The sequence below is a fragment of the Limulus polyphemus genome, unplaced genomic scaffold (assembly GCF_000517525.1).
Source record: "Limulus polyphemus unplaced genomic scaffold, Limulus_polyphemus-2.1.2 Scaffold499, whole genome shotgun sequence".
NCBI lineage: Eukaryota > Metazoa > Arthropoda > Merostomata > Xiphosura > Limulidae > Limulus > Limulus polyphemus.
The window spans coordinates 358,908-374,615 of record NW_013666109.1 but is presented as its reverse complement, the minus strand read 5'-3'; the positions used below and the strand labels follow the sequence as shown (position 1 = coordinate 374,615).

The following is a 15,708-nucleotide window of genomic DNA, read 5'->3' as shown; positions in this document are numbered from 1 at the left end:
CACACTTAATTTCAACAGTCGCTTTATAACAAACACTAGAACGTCTCACGTGCTCGTGCTCGACAATACTCAATTACACACTCTCTGACTGCAGTTCAATTACTCATTACCTACACATTGTTCCGTCACGTTGTGACCATCTTATATATATACCAGCCTACCCCCAATCTAGTAATCTCCCGACAATTCACGAAGGTTCGAGAAAGAAGTGGCGTAATACTAGTCACGTGACCTCGATGTCGTAACATTATCATCTTTGTAGGACTTACTCCAAATGGTACACTTTTTGATATGGTTTTGTTTATTTTGTGTAATCGCCAGTATAATCATATTGATTAAGCAACTTAAAATACAATTAAGAGGATAAAAAGTTTACACAGAATATTTTAAAAATCTAGTCTAGCAGCTATTTTATTCCTTGTGTAATATTAAAAATTTTAATCAATGTCTAATAAAGGAAGCAAATCAGTATGTGTGTGAATTTAATAGCCAAACTGGCATTATTTAGGAAAAAGTTTGGTTTGTTCTTAGTTTCGTGCAAAGCTAGTCAAGTGCTATCTGCACTAGCCATCCTTAATTTAGCATTGATAGACTAGAGGTAAGGCAGTTAGTCAAAATCACCCACAGCCAACTCTTGGACTACTCTTTTACCAATGAAAAGTGGGATTGGCCATCACTTTATAAAGCCCCACGGCTGAAAGGACAAGCATGTTCGGTGTGACGTGGATTCGAACCCTCAGAACTTAGATTGCGAGTCGAGTGCCCTGAACAACCGGGTCATGACTGGTCTTTAGAAAAAGTCAAATATTTGAGAGAAGTCGTAGATCCATATAGCAAAAAATTTTAATAAAACGATACCAAACTGTGAATGTCTGATCGGTTGTAAGTTTCCATTGCGTAAAGGCATCTTCTTTTAACAAGTTCATAGAAATTTTACAGTAAAAACTAGAGCTATGTTGTTTGCTATAGCAACATTTTGATGGATTTTTCGTCAAACAGAAAATAGTTGTTAACTAGAATATAATGTAATGTTCTTTCGGTTAATGTCAGATATATAGCAAGTGGTGAGGAGGACGTGTGATGTTTTCTTACTAAAGTCATTACGGCTTGTATATTCTTCTCAAGAAGAATAGAAGGATACATAGAAACTATGATAAAAATAATGGTGTGTGGAATGATTAATGGAGAATCTTTTTCCAACTTTGAAATAAGCTCATTAGTGCTATTAATAATTGTTGGGACTTTATTTAAAAGAAAGTGTAGTATTTTTAATATAATGTTAATATTATTATACTCGTTACGAGAGGGCCCGGCATGGCCAAGTGGTAAGGGCGCTCGACTCTCTGTCACACCAAACATGCTCGCCCTTTCAGCCATGGGGGCGTTATAATGTGACGATCAATCCCACTATTCGTTGGTAAAAGAGTAGCTCAAGAGTTGGCGGTGGGTGGTGATGACTAGCTGCCCACCCTCTAGTCTTACACTTGTAAATTAGGGACGGCTAGCGCAGTTAGCCCTCGTGTAGCTTTGCGCGAAATTCATAACAAGCCAAACAAACAAACTCATTTCGCAAGGGCGGATTCAACCCTTGAGTCTCTAATTGAACCTTTTTGATGCCACTGCCCTCCAGCAGCTCAGCGGTAAGTCTGAAGACTTACAATGCTCCAAACCGGGTTTCGATACCACTTGTATGATGTTGTTGGTGCTAATTTCGATCTCGCAGTACATATGCAGTAGGACTAAACTTGTGAGTCTGCCTTATTCCATCTGTGTTCGAAGCCGAGTTTTCAACCGCCATAAAGTGGACAAGCTTCACTCAACATAGACCACACTAATATGTAGTGACACAATAATGCTAAGTAGCGCGTGAACGTTTCGGTCTTCGTAAGAACTTCATCAATGGAAGAGAGAACTTGTCCTCTTTTTTTTTTTTAATTTGAAGTCATTATGTCTTCCAAACTTTGGTTTCAACTAAAATAACATACTCGGAAGCAGAAGGGCAAGTCAAGGGCTACCAAAAAAGTAAACCATACCCATTTGAAAGTTCTTTCACAACTAATTTGAGCATCTCCTCGCTAACATGTATTGCTTTTCCAAGTCACTAATGACTGAGCTCAGCATTGGATCAAATATAGCATTTCTATAGTATCTGTCAGGTGTCAAATATGGAGAATTGTTTCAATGAGTTTGCCTGTGAATCACCCTTGAGACTATGATAGGACGGCCCGGCATGCCATTACGGTCAAATAAGCTTTATACAAACCGATGTTACTCACAACATATATTATCATTGTTGTCAGTAAATATTGAAGTTTAAACTTATTTAAGAAAGAACCATTACGGTCAAATAAGCTTTATACTAACCGATGTTACTCACAACATATACGTTTTTCACTGTTTCAAATATATATTTTTTAAAACGAACAGTAAACTTAGAACGTTATTTTACCTTAGAATAAAACAGAATAAGCTTAAACTAGTATCTATCTTATTTAATTACCAACACTTAGGCTGTTTTATAACCTTTTATCTTATATATTTAGGGCCAGCATGACCAGGTGGTTAGGGAGCTCGACTCGCAATCTGCGGGTCACGGGTTCGAATCTCTGTCACACCAAACATGCTCACCCTTTCAGCCGTGGGGGCGTTATAATGTGACGGTCAATCCCACTATTCGTGGGTAAAAGAGTAGCCCAAGAGTTGGCGGTGGGTGGTGATGACTAGCTGCTTTCCCTCTAGTCTTACACTGCTAAATTAGGGACGGCTAGCGCAGATAGCCCTCGTGACATAAACCAACTGTAGAAAATTGTGTGGATGCTACCTAGTTCGAGAAAAAGTGTGGTAACCAGGCACTGTATTAAATTATTTGGCATGAATTCATGATCACCTCAGGATACTGCACCATGAGAAAGTTAAGGAACAGTAGAGTGGATACAAAGGTCAAGCTGAACTCTGCTTACTATAATACCAATGTTATTGATCCTCTGTATCACACACAAGTACAGACTTTTTACAGAAACAAAGTCAACAGAATATCGGTTCACCAAGATAAGGCTTCAACTTTCACATACCTCAAGTAGCCAAATAATGAAATGGGTATTCATCGTAATCAATATGAAGGCATGTCGGTCAAGTAAGCCGCCGGACACAGCACCTATAAGTCTCTACATGACAAGACTGTTGAAATGGCCACTGGTAAACCACTGTCCTCAAACAGTAGATGGATTAAGGATAGTATGCAGGGAGGAATGGTGTGCTTTACACATACAGCCTTATGAGGAAACCTTTTGAAATAAAACTACACTGCAGGGCTATAGTCAAGATACACAGTTGTCAGATAGAGCATGAAGGAGTGGTAACGTGGATTATAATGATGTGGTGATGCTCCTAATTTGTTTTCATATAACCTAATCAATCCTCTCTATACAGAGAATACCTGTGACATGTTATATTTTACTTCTTATGAAAATCTTAACAACTATCTATAAGATTATCAGAAAAATTGATGCTAAACTTTTGGCTAATTCAAAACAATTGGAAAATAAACAACTTGCTTACACTGCCTTTACACTTTAGCACTTTAGTTTAAAAAATGCTCTAACAATGACAGCTCCTTTCATGATATTTATTTCATGAAAATTGTTGTGTAGGAGATACAATGTAGACAGTGCCCTGCTACATATACTGGAGAAATATGGCATCCCTTACATGAAAAACTTTGTGAACACATTCAAGGTATAAATATCCTGCAAAGGGAGCCACAGCTGAATATTCTATATAATAGCGTGGGATATATACAGGACAACCATTTAAACTACAAATGTTAACTACACGTGAGAACTATCTAGATCCAGATAGAAAATATAAAGAGGCTCTTTTGATTAGACTGGAAAACAAAAAATTTGCTTCTGGTGAAAACTCAAGTGCTTTGGGGTAATTTGATGGTACTGATTTCAAAAATGTAGTCAGAATTTGTACACTGCCTCTAGATTTTGAGTTATTGTAATATCTCAATATTTTATCAGCACAATGTGAAATACCATGCAGTCAACTCAGTACAACAGATTTATAATGTAAAATTAAGCTTATTTGGACAGTTTAATGGGTAAAGGCATACATTTTTGATAACTTCAAACATTCATTGTATTATATTGGTGTAAAATTCCAAGTATATTGTTCATATATCCTATTTGTTCTGTTTATAATTGTAGTGAGTTGCACAACTTTTGCTTTATTCACTTGCTCACCTGCTCTGTCCAGAAATCACAAAACCTCATGTGCTTAGTTTGCTGGAACATTTGAGAAGTCCCTCGACTGAGCATAAAAAAGGGGGAGTCAGACTCCTCTCTCTTAGTTGCCTTTCACTTACTCAACTGGTCACTTCACCTCGCTCCACACACAGTCAAAACAAAGTCCAATCTTCTTCCTCACATCATACCTGCAGTATAATAAAATTCTGCAACAAAACCTTTTAAACTCTGATTCTGTAAACATAAATTCGCTTATATTTTTTAGAAAATCATTTGAAATGTTGGATGCCTCTAGTTCAAGTAAAGTCTCAAAGTGCAAAAACCACCTAAACAGTTTCTGCTACATTTGTGGCAAATATATTACAGTTTTATGAAGGAAAACCATCACACACAAGGGAAAGGTAGTGTATTACCACTATTTTGGGTGTAAAATTTGTGACCAAGAAAAACATTGGGCTCCACATGTGTGTTGTACAGTTTGTGCATCTACTCTACACTATGTCCCGTGTTTACTGATATACATTGTAAACGTTAAACATCTGACCTGTCCTTCTACTGATAAACATTGTAAATGTTAAACATCTGGCCTGTACTTCTAATGATAAACATTATAAGCATTAAATGTCTGACCTGTCCTTCTAATGATAAACATTATAAGCATTAAATGTCTGACCTGTCCTTCTACTGATAAACATTACAAGCGTTGAACACCTGACCTGTCCTTCTACTGATAAACATTACAAGCGTTGAACACCTGACCTGTCCTTCTACTGATAAACATTATAAACATTAAGTGTCTGACCTGTCTTCTACTGATAAACATTATAAGCGTTGAACACCTGACCTGTCCTTCTACTGATTAACAATATAGGTGTTAAGCATCTACTGATAAACATTGTAAACGTTAAACATCTGCCCTGTCCTTCTACTGATAAACATTGTAAATGTTAAACATCTGACCTGTCCTTCAACTGATAAATATTATAAGTGTTAAGCATCTACTGATAAACATTGTAAACGTTTAAAATCTGGTCAATCCTTCTAATGATAAACATTATAAACGTTGAACATCTGACCTGACCTTCTACTGATAAACATTAAAGAAAAGTTACTTTCACAATACATAAGAATATGTTGAATAAATCTATCATAACTCAAAAACTAGAGGTGGTCAGTAATTTTCAACAGTATTTTTAGAATCAGTATAATCAACTTACTCAAAAACAATTGCATTTGTCTTTAAAAGCAGAGAAAACATTTTTTATTGCTTGGTGTCATTAGAGTGCTTGAAATTAAGCATCCAAAATTATTAAGAAAACATTTCAAATTGTTATAATAATAAAGTAAAAAGACAAAACAAAGGAACTAATTAGGATTTCAACATCAACTGTAGCATGTATTAGTTCCTATCTATTAATTATATCTATATTCATAAATCAACAAAGATATATAGAAATAATGTTATCCAACCTCTACTACATTTCATATAAGTAGCACTGAACTTTGTTTTGACTATGCGAGGAGCGAAGTGACCAACTGAGTGAGTGAGAAGCAACTGAGATAGAGGCATCTGACTCCACCCCTTTTATTCTCTGTCAGTAGACTTCTCGAATGTTCTAGCAAACTGAGCACATGAGGATTTCGTGATTCTCAGGCAGAGCAGATGAGCATGGGAATGAAGCAAAAGTGGAGCAATTTGTTACAATTATATCAAGAACAAATAGCATATGTGAACAATATACTTGTAATTTTACACCAATATAATACAATGAATGTTTGAAGTTATCAGAAAGGCCTGACATGGCCAGGTGGTTAGAGCGCTCGACTCGCAAGCTGAGGGTCGCGGGTTTGAATCCCCGTCACACCAAACATGCTCACCCTTTCAGACGTGAGGGCGTTATAAAGTGACGGTCAATCCCACTATTCGTTGGTAAAAGAGTAGCCCAAGAGTTGGCGGTGGGTGGTGATGACTAGCTGTCTTCCCTCTATTCTTACACTGCTAAATTAGGGACGGCTAGCACAGATAGCTCTTGTGTAGCTTTGCAGGAAATTCCAAACAAACAAACAGTTATCAGAAATGTATGCTTTTTACCCATTAAACTGTCCAAGTAAACTTAATTTCACAGCATAAATCTATTGTACTGAGTTGATTGTAAGGTATGTTACATAGTGCTGATAAAATATTCAGATATTACAATAACTCAAACTCTAGAGGTGGCGAACCAATTCTTACTACATTTTCGAAATCAGCGCCAACAAATTACCCGGAATCACTTGAGTTTTCTCTAGTAGCAAATTTTTCGTTGTCCAGTGTGATTAAAAGTCACTGTTTAAATGCTGAAAGCTGGCTAAGTATTGAAAACCATTTCATTGTGATAAAATCACATAAACTGCACGTTTCTCTTAAATTTGGCCATTTAGGATTGCAAATCAGAGGTGTGTAAAAATAGCATTTTAGATTTCTTTTTGTTGTAGTTGTTGTTTTCTTAAAACCACTGCCTTTATTACAGTAACAGAACTTGTCAGTTGGGCACTAATTAATGAGGCACAAAAGCTTTTACTATATAAAACATTGTGAGGTGGCCTGTCAGCTAAAATAATTTGTAAAGGTCACGTGCTCTATTGTGGAATATAAATGTATTTAATTCTATTTGGGATTTATATAACAAAGTTTTGACTTAATGGTCAAATTTGTACTTTAATATTTAATATTGCTATATTAATTATGAACTATTTTTTGGTCTGCCTTTCAATGTCTGAATGTTTTTGTTTTATTTTTTTACAAAAAAAAAGAAAGCATCTACAAACTTCCAGATGATGATAGCAGATTCTACGCTGTCTTCACAACATCTATGTAAGTCTTACAGATAAAACAGAATTAAATTTATGTTTTATTCTAATCATTCTAATTTTAAAACTTGTTATTTGATTGTTTGAACTGAAAATTTCTCAGCTGAGTGAGCTACTTTGTTAATACCTGACTATTATAGGTTGATAACATTTTAAAAAATTGTTTGCTCGTTTTGCCTACAGACAGTAATTATCCATTAGCATTCATAAATATCAGCTGAGAAATAAAGTATAGCCAATTTTCTTTTGACCAGAACTTAATTTTTGTTTCCCAACCTGGTCATTGAAGATCACTTTTGTTGAGAGAAATTGTAGTTACTGTGCAAATATATATTGATTAAGATATTTGAATTATAACTTTGAAAATTTGTGGCAATATTTTGTTTCATTTTCTGTTTCCCAGGAAGCTTTAAATATTTATATGGAACACATTTTCTCTATAATATGTATTTGAATGGAAGTTTATTTAATTAGCTATACACATTACTATGTTGATTTTTAGTTTAACTCTAAGTAGGCAGCTTGTTCTGATCAGCAGTTAATATTGTTTTAAATTATATTTTTAATGTTATAATTTGTTTGTTAGTTAGCGGGAGCTGTGGGTTTGACAATATTAAGGTTATATATGCCTGGAGCAGTTAGAAAGTTCTAAAGATTTGACGTTTTCTAGTAAATACGAGGGTAGATTATAAGCACAAGATAATCAAGTATATAATTAAGAAGATAGTATAGTTTTTCTAGTCATAGTGAATCAGTTAGTGCATTCTCCTTCATAGAGAATTATTTGGTCCATATTAGCTATCGCATATATTAGGTTACTTAGTTCAAGTAAGTATGATTTTTATGTTAGTGTAGTACAGTTAGTGTGCCTGTAAATGTGTCCTACAACATACCACAGTATCTAAACTTGTAGAAACGTTAAAGAAGGAAATAAACTAATTAGTTATCATTATTTAGACTGGCTTTAATTATTTTGAGCAGATAATTTAATATAGTCCATCAACAAAACAACAATGTTACAATTTATGTCAGAAGTGGGATTATTTTGGTTCAAATACAACAGAACATTCTAAATACATTTGAAGTTGAACTTCAACTCTGAAGATGGTGACCATAAGGTGAAGGACTAAGAGCAAAACATTATATGAGATAATGTAAATATTAAAACAAAACCTTGAGGAATCAGACAATATTTAAAGAAGACCAAGACAAAATTTACAAAAGGTAAGAGGCAGGGTTTTAAGAGAGGAGTTAAAAGAAAGAGATGTACTGTTTCAAAAATAATTCTTATTGGAGACAAGATCAATGGAACTACTGGAGATGTACAGACATATTACAACAACAATATTGAAGAGGTATGGAAAGGTTGTAATGACAAAATTGAAGAGATACAGAAAGGCTGCAATAAATATATTAATGAGGTAAAAAACTTCAGTGACAAAGTAAAACATCTGGAAAATGAAGTATTAAATGGAAAGAGTAAACCAGCTACACCTCTTTCTGTATCCGTGCAGGAGTTCCAGTGGGGAATGGCGTCTGCCATGAAATTTGGAATAGAACTTATCTGTTCTACATTTATTACCATTTGTTACTGATAGACTTTCATGGACTACTCCAGCCATGACAATACCAAATCCGGTTTCAGAATTTAGTTGACCAACTCAATATCGGCCAATAGAGAAAAACCAAGGGACTATGATGGAAAGGTGCCAAAGAAGTCATACCAGGCTTAGTTTGAAATAATGTCTAGAGTGAATGGGTGGAATAGTGAATAATAATCAGTACAGCTTGCTGCCCAGTTAAAAGGACTGATAACATTAATTAACCTTCCAGCTGAGAGCCATAACAATTATCTAGCATTAGTAGCCACCTTATCCAACAGGTTTGGAGTGTCACACCAGAAAGAAATATCCAAAGCAAAGTTCCAGAATAGGGTATGGAAGGAAGAAGAGACCTTGACTAAACTTGCATAAGATATGAAAAAGCATGCTAAATTATCTCACCTTAATGCTACTCATGAAAAGACGGATTCTATGGCACATTGCCAATTTATAGACACCATAAAAGACAAGGATATGAGAATCAGGCTGAAGTAAAGCAGGTTTACATCCTTTAAGGAAACTATGTAGTTGGCGATGGGACTAGAATCCATTAAAGTCGTACATAAATGACTAAAAATGAGGTAAGAATTTTTTTTGTTTAAACAAACAAGTCCACAAATCCATGGATTTATTGATAGAAAACTTTGCGCTATGTTGAATGATATTGGTTCTAAAGTTACAATAGTTTGACCTGATTTGATGATATAAAGTGGGAACTGCCTCCAGATATGAAGAAAGAAGTAGGAATGGCGCAAAATAGCAAGTGGACGTAAGATTCCAGCAAGAGGAAAGTTAGAAGTTCCCTCATTGTAGGAAACTTCTCTATACCTTCTAATGTGTGGGTAATTGACATTGAAAAAGAATGCATATGGGGAACTTACTTCATGCAGAGACATGGATACAAGCTTTGGCTAGCTTTAAATAGCTTCTTAGTCTACGAAATCCCTGTGCACTACATTACAATTAATACAACAGAGGTCAAACTCCCCATAAAAATACAGAGAGTGGGCATTGTATACCACCAAAAAGGAAAATACTTACACCAGAACTTGTTTAAAATATATTTACATCAAATTACGGGGCCATAGTAGAACTAAACACTTCAGTATGTCTAAATGGGTTAATGGTTGCTAGAACTCTCCTGGATCTGTAGAATAAAGATATCATTAGAGCCATGAACAAAAAATGAACTGTGAAGGTCTTACAACTAATCACTGCCAATTTTTTCATAACTTCCTCACAGAATATTAAGACACCTTCTGTAGTGGATCTTATGACTTAGGTCAAACAAGTAAAAATCTTACAAGATTGACACTAGAAATGCAGCTCCATTACGTAAGTTAGCCAGATGACTTCCATTTTTAAAACAGGCTAAAACTCTCAAAGAGATAGAAGCCAGGGAAGAACATAGAATGAAAAAACTGAGTACGATCTATTGTACATCACTTACTGTACGTGTGAAGAAGAAGAATGGATCCACTAGGTTCTGCATGGAATACCAGAAGGTAAATTAAGTTACAATTAAGGATGCTTACTCACTACCAAGGATTGATTCTACTTCGGATTCTCTATCTGGATCAATATTTTTTCAACATTGGATCTTAAGAGAATATGTTGGCAAGTGCATGGCAACAAAGCAAGTAGAGAGAAGACAACATTTACTCTAGGAAATATATTTTAGAAATTTGTTGTTTTACCATTTACATTATGTAGTTCTTCTACATTTTGATGATTAATGAAGTATGTTCTGTCTGACATACTTTGTACTCATCTACATGAGTGACATAAATATACATGGGAAGACCTTTGAATGATTATGAAGAGCTAAGGAATGTTCTGTATCAGATGAGAAAAGAGTACCTTAAACTGAATTTTAAGAAGTGTGAATTATTCCATCAATAAGAGAATTTACTGGGACACAGTCAGCAGAGAAGTGTCTATAGGATTGACTCCGAGAAAAGAGGATTTCTTGAACTGTACACTTACTGTCGATGTTTTGTAAAATCTTTCTCTGACATAGCTAATCATGTAGACAAGTTACTTGTAAAGACAAATAAGTTTATTGGACTGCTGGTTGTGAAGAATTCAACACACTGAAGAAGGAATTGACCATTACTCCACTCATTTTTGATACAAATACCAATGATTTTGCAGTAGGAACTGTTTTGTCACAATGACAACACAGAAAGACCATGTGATTGCTTACTATATCATGGTGATTAATGCTGCAGAAACTCCTTGCACAACCTGAAAAAAGTTACTAAGCGTTGTTTGAACCTTGAGTTACTTCCATCAATATTTATATGTTTATGCTCTAGACAAATCAAGCATCATTAAAGTGTCTGGCAAATTTTCACAGTCCAAAAGGTGAAACAGCAAGATAGCTTTATGAGTAGAGTTTTAACATTGTGCATTGCCCCGGATGGAACCGTCATCTCAAAGACCATGTGTTAATTAAAGTTTTAAATACTGTAAGAAGAGGGAAGCACAGGATAGAAAAACTATAACCTAAAGTACAGCAAAGTGTAATCCAAAATGTATCATCCAAGAGTGATTATGAAGAACTTATCAAGTCCAACACTCATTTGAAAAATGCTTAAGCTAAAGAAACAAGTATGAAACCAACTATTCAGTGTTCAAGAATACTACAGAAAGACTCTCATGGCAAATAGTCTCACCATAAAGCCTGAAAGAAAATAGGTACTGGGAAAAGTGTGATTATAAGAGGGTTTATTGTATTGGAAATGGGAAGATACCAGAGTATAGAAACAACAGTTGGTACTTCTCCAGTCCCTACATTTTGAAATGCTCCATCATCTTCACAACCTTCCAATGACTGGAGCAAATAAAAGAATGCTTCTATTGTGTTGAGTACTAGAGCTGTGTGGAGAATTGGTGTAAAACATGTGATCTTTCCTGTGAGTAAAAAAGTCCATGAAAGAAAGAGCATGGGAAACTGCAGCAGTATCATGTTGGCCCCCTGCTACAAAGTAACTGTGGGAATAGGTACATCATGGTTGTGATGGACTATTTCACCAACTGGTCAGTAGCATGTGCTATTCCTAACCAAGAAGCAGAAACTCTATCAGGAAAACTCATTGATGAATTTGTCTCAAGATTTATTATGCTTATGGAACTTCACTCACATCAGGGATGGAACTTTGAATTAAAAGTCACTATGATGTTAATGCTGATAAGACTGGATTTTATCAAGGTACCATGGTATAGCTGTACAATCCCCACTGCAAGAAAGGATGAACTTCAAAGCTAAGCTGGCACTAAGAGGAGACCATATGCTGTAATGAAAGGAATCAATGATGTAGTTTACAGAATACAGAAGGATAGACAATCCAAGCCAAAGGTCATCCATTGGGCTTGTCTTCAGAAGTACATTGATGAGAGAAAGGCCAAATGGGTAATTCCAGAGAAGAATTTGTCAGTATAACCTCAACCTTTGGAGGAGTCCAGAGTTCCTGCTGAGACTACTTCACTTTACCACCTACCAGGAAGAATTTCCCCAGCAACAGGATAGCCAGTAACAACAAGGGACAAGATTTTAATCCATCTTGATACCATGGCCTTGGAAGAAAAAGCCACTTCAAAGACCTGGTGAATGGACAGTTTAATGTAGTGTTTTTGTCATTATATTATGGTTGTTCTGTGTACTTCACAATCCAAGAAGGGCACAGAACTTTTAAGCTATATTTTAATGTTGTGATTTGTTTGTTATCCAGAGGTCGCTGTGAGTTGTAATGATTATGTTAAGATCAGGTAGGCCCAGGACACCTAGAAAGTTCTAAAAGACTTGATGCCAAATTTTCTTGTAAATTCAAGGGTAAATTATAAATAGAAAATAGTAAAGTATTTCTAACTGTGTTAGTTATAATGCATATTTAGTTACTTTGTACAATTAAGTTGATTTTTGTGTTAGTATAGTACAGTTAGCATGGAGGTAAGCATTGTCTACAACTTACCACAGTGTTTAAGCTTGTAAAAATGTTAAAGGAGAAAATAAAATAATTTGTTATAGTTGCACCAGATACTTTAAAAGAACTTGCCAATGAAAGAACAATGTTACAACAATATTAATTCATTGTATTACTTAGTAGAATAATTCTTTATCTAAAATATTCTTTGCTGTCCATAGAAATGTATTAAGGTAAAAATCTGATTCTGGTTCATTTTATAGCACATTACATATTATGCTTCAGAGAAATTTATGAATTAAAAATAAAATACCTTTTGATGACCATTTTCTGCTTATCTATTTATAATATGAATTCTTGTTTAATTCAGTCAGCTTAACTGTCTAAACTTTGTGTCAGTGTTAAATATACATAACTGTCAATTTTAAGTTTAATACAAGAGTATTGTTTAGTTTATATTGTGTGAGCATTAAAGTACATTATTTTTAGAAGGGATAGTTATGCCAAGTTTGCTAATATAACTGTTTATGAATTATTTGTTGCATAGTTAAGTTATGAATTGATGTCATGTTACACAAACCTTCTGAATTTTTCTCATTGCTTTAAGTGAGTATTGTTACATCATAGCATCTTGTAGTTTGTAGAAAGTTCTAGGCCTCAATCTGGCAATACATGTATATATATATAGGCAACCAAGTTAGTGCAAGTTAATTAGTGAAGGTGTAGTTAGACTGCATATGAATTAGCTGTAAAATGCAATTTCTAAAGTGAGTTTCACAGCTTGTATTGTAATAACAGAGATAGAGGAGAATAATTTGTTATCTCAAAGGGTAAGGTTGTTCTAAAGTAATTGAACCCACCTGCATGGACTTTGATGAAAAGGAGACAGTTATTTAAAGCTCTAGATACAACTGTGATTACCAATAGAGTAAAAAAATTTTGTTTGACTGGTTTTGAATATATTATTTTTAAACAAGTGGACCATCTATTGCTGAAATTTATCACCAACAAGTCACAGACACCTACTGTAAAAAATCCAGCCCTATAAAACTCTGATAGTCAGCTCTAAGTAAAAGCTATATTATTTTTGTACTGGTAAGATATGATAATTGTCTGACCAGTTTTAACAGTATAATATACAAATTTAAAAAGATTATAAGTTTTCCTTCATGAAACTGAATTTATGAAATTGTCATTTCTGTATCTTATCAGTTTAGTGATTTAGTATTTAAATTTTAGACACATTAATGGTAATTTTTTTTATTTTATTAGTATGATAATTTATGCATGGGTTATGATAGCAAAATCTTGTTTGTCTATAACAAAACTTGAGGTAAAGTCATCAAGTTCTCAATATATTTGTTCTAGGAATGGGCTAATGGGGTCAGCCATATGCACCTTTAGCCTGGAGTCCATACAGGAAGTTTTCAACGGAAAGTTCAAGGAACAGGCCACATCCTTCTCAGCTTGGTTGCCAGTATTGACCAGTAAAGTACCAGAACCTCGTCCGGGGCTGTGTGTCAATGACACCCAGACTCTTCCAGACTCTGTCTTGACCTTCATTCAAGGCCATCCTCTCATGGATTCTGCTGTTGCCCATGACAATGGAAAACCAGTATTCTACAAGCGTGATGTTATTTTGACCAGTTTAGTGGTAAACAAGCTGGAAGTGGATGGAGTCTCCTATACTATCTATTATGCTGGCTCTAGTATGTAGTTATTTCACCTTGAGCCTGTGTCATACATCTATATGCTGTGAACCTTAGAACTGAGATCTTCTGATATTATATTTGATGTTTGAAGTTTAGATATCATTTCACTGTCTGTTTTGTTATGTTCTTGTGCTCCAATTTCTGAGCTAAGTTCATCATTTGAATGTAAGATGAGATATGTTACTTTTGAGAATAATTTGTAAAAACATTCAGACTTCATTCAGTCTGCTTATATTTACTTTTATAGGCACTAACAAAAATATTCACTATTTCATTCAGTCCTTAATTTGGTATATGAGGCTGTTATTCAGCTACTATCAAAAACTGAAAAATATCTTACCTAGAAAATGCTTGAAACCCATGATTGACTGCTTTGATATGCAGGTAAAAAAATGTGTAATGAAGATTAAACTTTTTCCAACATCACATTTAGCAAATTTATTTTTTGCATGTAAAACCTTATGTAATTCTAAATCTTAGGCAGACTACTGCATTAAAAATAGGCAACAAGTGATTTCTATGATACTGTTTTAAATCTTCTTCCTGTTAGTTTATGAATTTCACTGTTTATGCCACACACTTGATATATGCTCACAAAACTGATGAAGTAGTTTTGTTTATTGCTAGTAGAATTACAGAAGCAATAGGCTGTTATGTACATTCAGAAAGACTGGACTTACTCATTATCTTATTGACTGACTTTGTTTTGATTTGCTAACAGAAGGAGCTTTACTACAGTGTATGAGCTTGAAAGTTATTAAATCTACTTGGTATTATGAATTATAAGATTGCCATCATTTTATTAGGTTATCCTTAATACATCTATATATCAAGAAAAGCAAGAGAGAATTGTATGTATACCCACTTTTATAATTGGGCAAAGGTCATAGTGCAGTATTCCACAATCCTTAGATTACATAAACCAACAGTGATTGCAAATACACATATAGAAGGGGTTAAGGAGAGAACCCAAACTTATACCAACTTGTACAAGTATCTGAGTCATCCCTTGAAATGGACTTAGCTTGCCCCAAAGTGTAGACATTGACACAGAGTCAAACTGGTACAAGCTATCATGTGAAGGCCATTGCAATATGTAACCTTTACCCAAGTAAAAGAATCAGTGCATGTTTATGATCTGTCAAAATTTGGTTTACAAAGATGACATAACTACATATAGAACACCTGTATAGAAATTTATAAAACTGCATGAATGCATTTTACTTTCAGACATATCCTATACTATGGAGGGGTATAATATGATGAAACTATTGAGTATCTGCTTGTTTGCTAATTTCCTGTAGAAATTCTTTCTTAGAAACTTTAGTGATACAAGTTCCTTTCTTGATTAAAACTAGTTTATTCTTTC

General features: G+C 34.6%; 1 protein-coding gene across 3 annotated transcripts in view; it reads left to right on the top strand.

Moving 5' to 3' along the window:
- LOC106458671 (semaphorin-2A-like) overlaps positions 1 to 15,708 on the top strand; it is a 224,757-nt gene that overhangs the window by 192,025 nt on the left and 17,024 nt on the right. For all 3 annotated transcript variants that reach the window (XM_022384933.1, XM_022384934.1, XM_013918201.2), the window contains 2 exons: positions 7,044 to 7,104; positions 13,996 to 14,336. In XM_022384933.1, the coding sequence (XP_022240641.1) occupies positions 7,044 to 7,104; positions 13,996 to 14,336 (402 nt within the window). The remainder of the gene's footprint in view (positions 1 to 7,043; positions 7,105 to 13,995; positions 14,337 to 15,708) is intronic.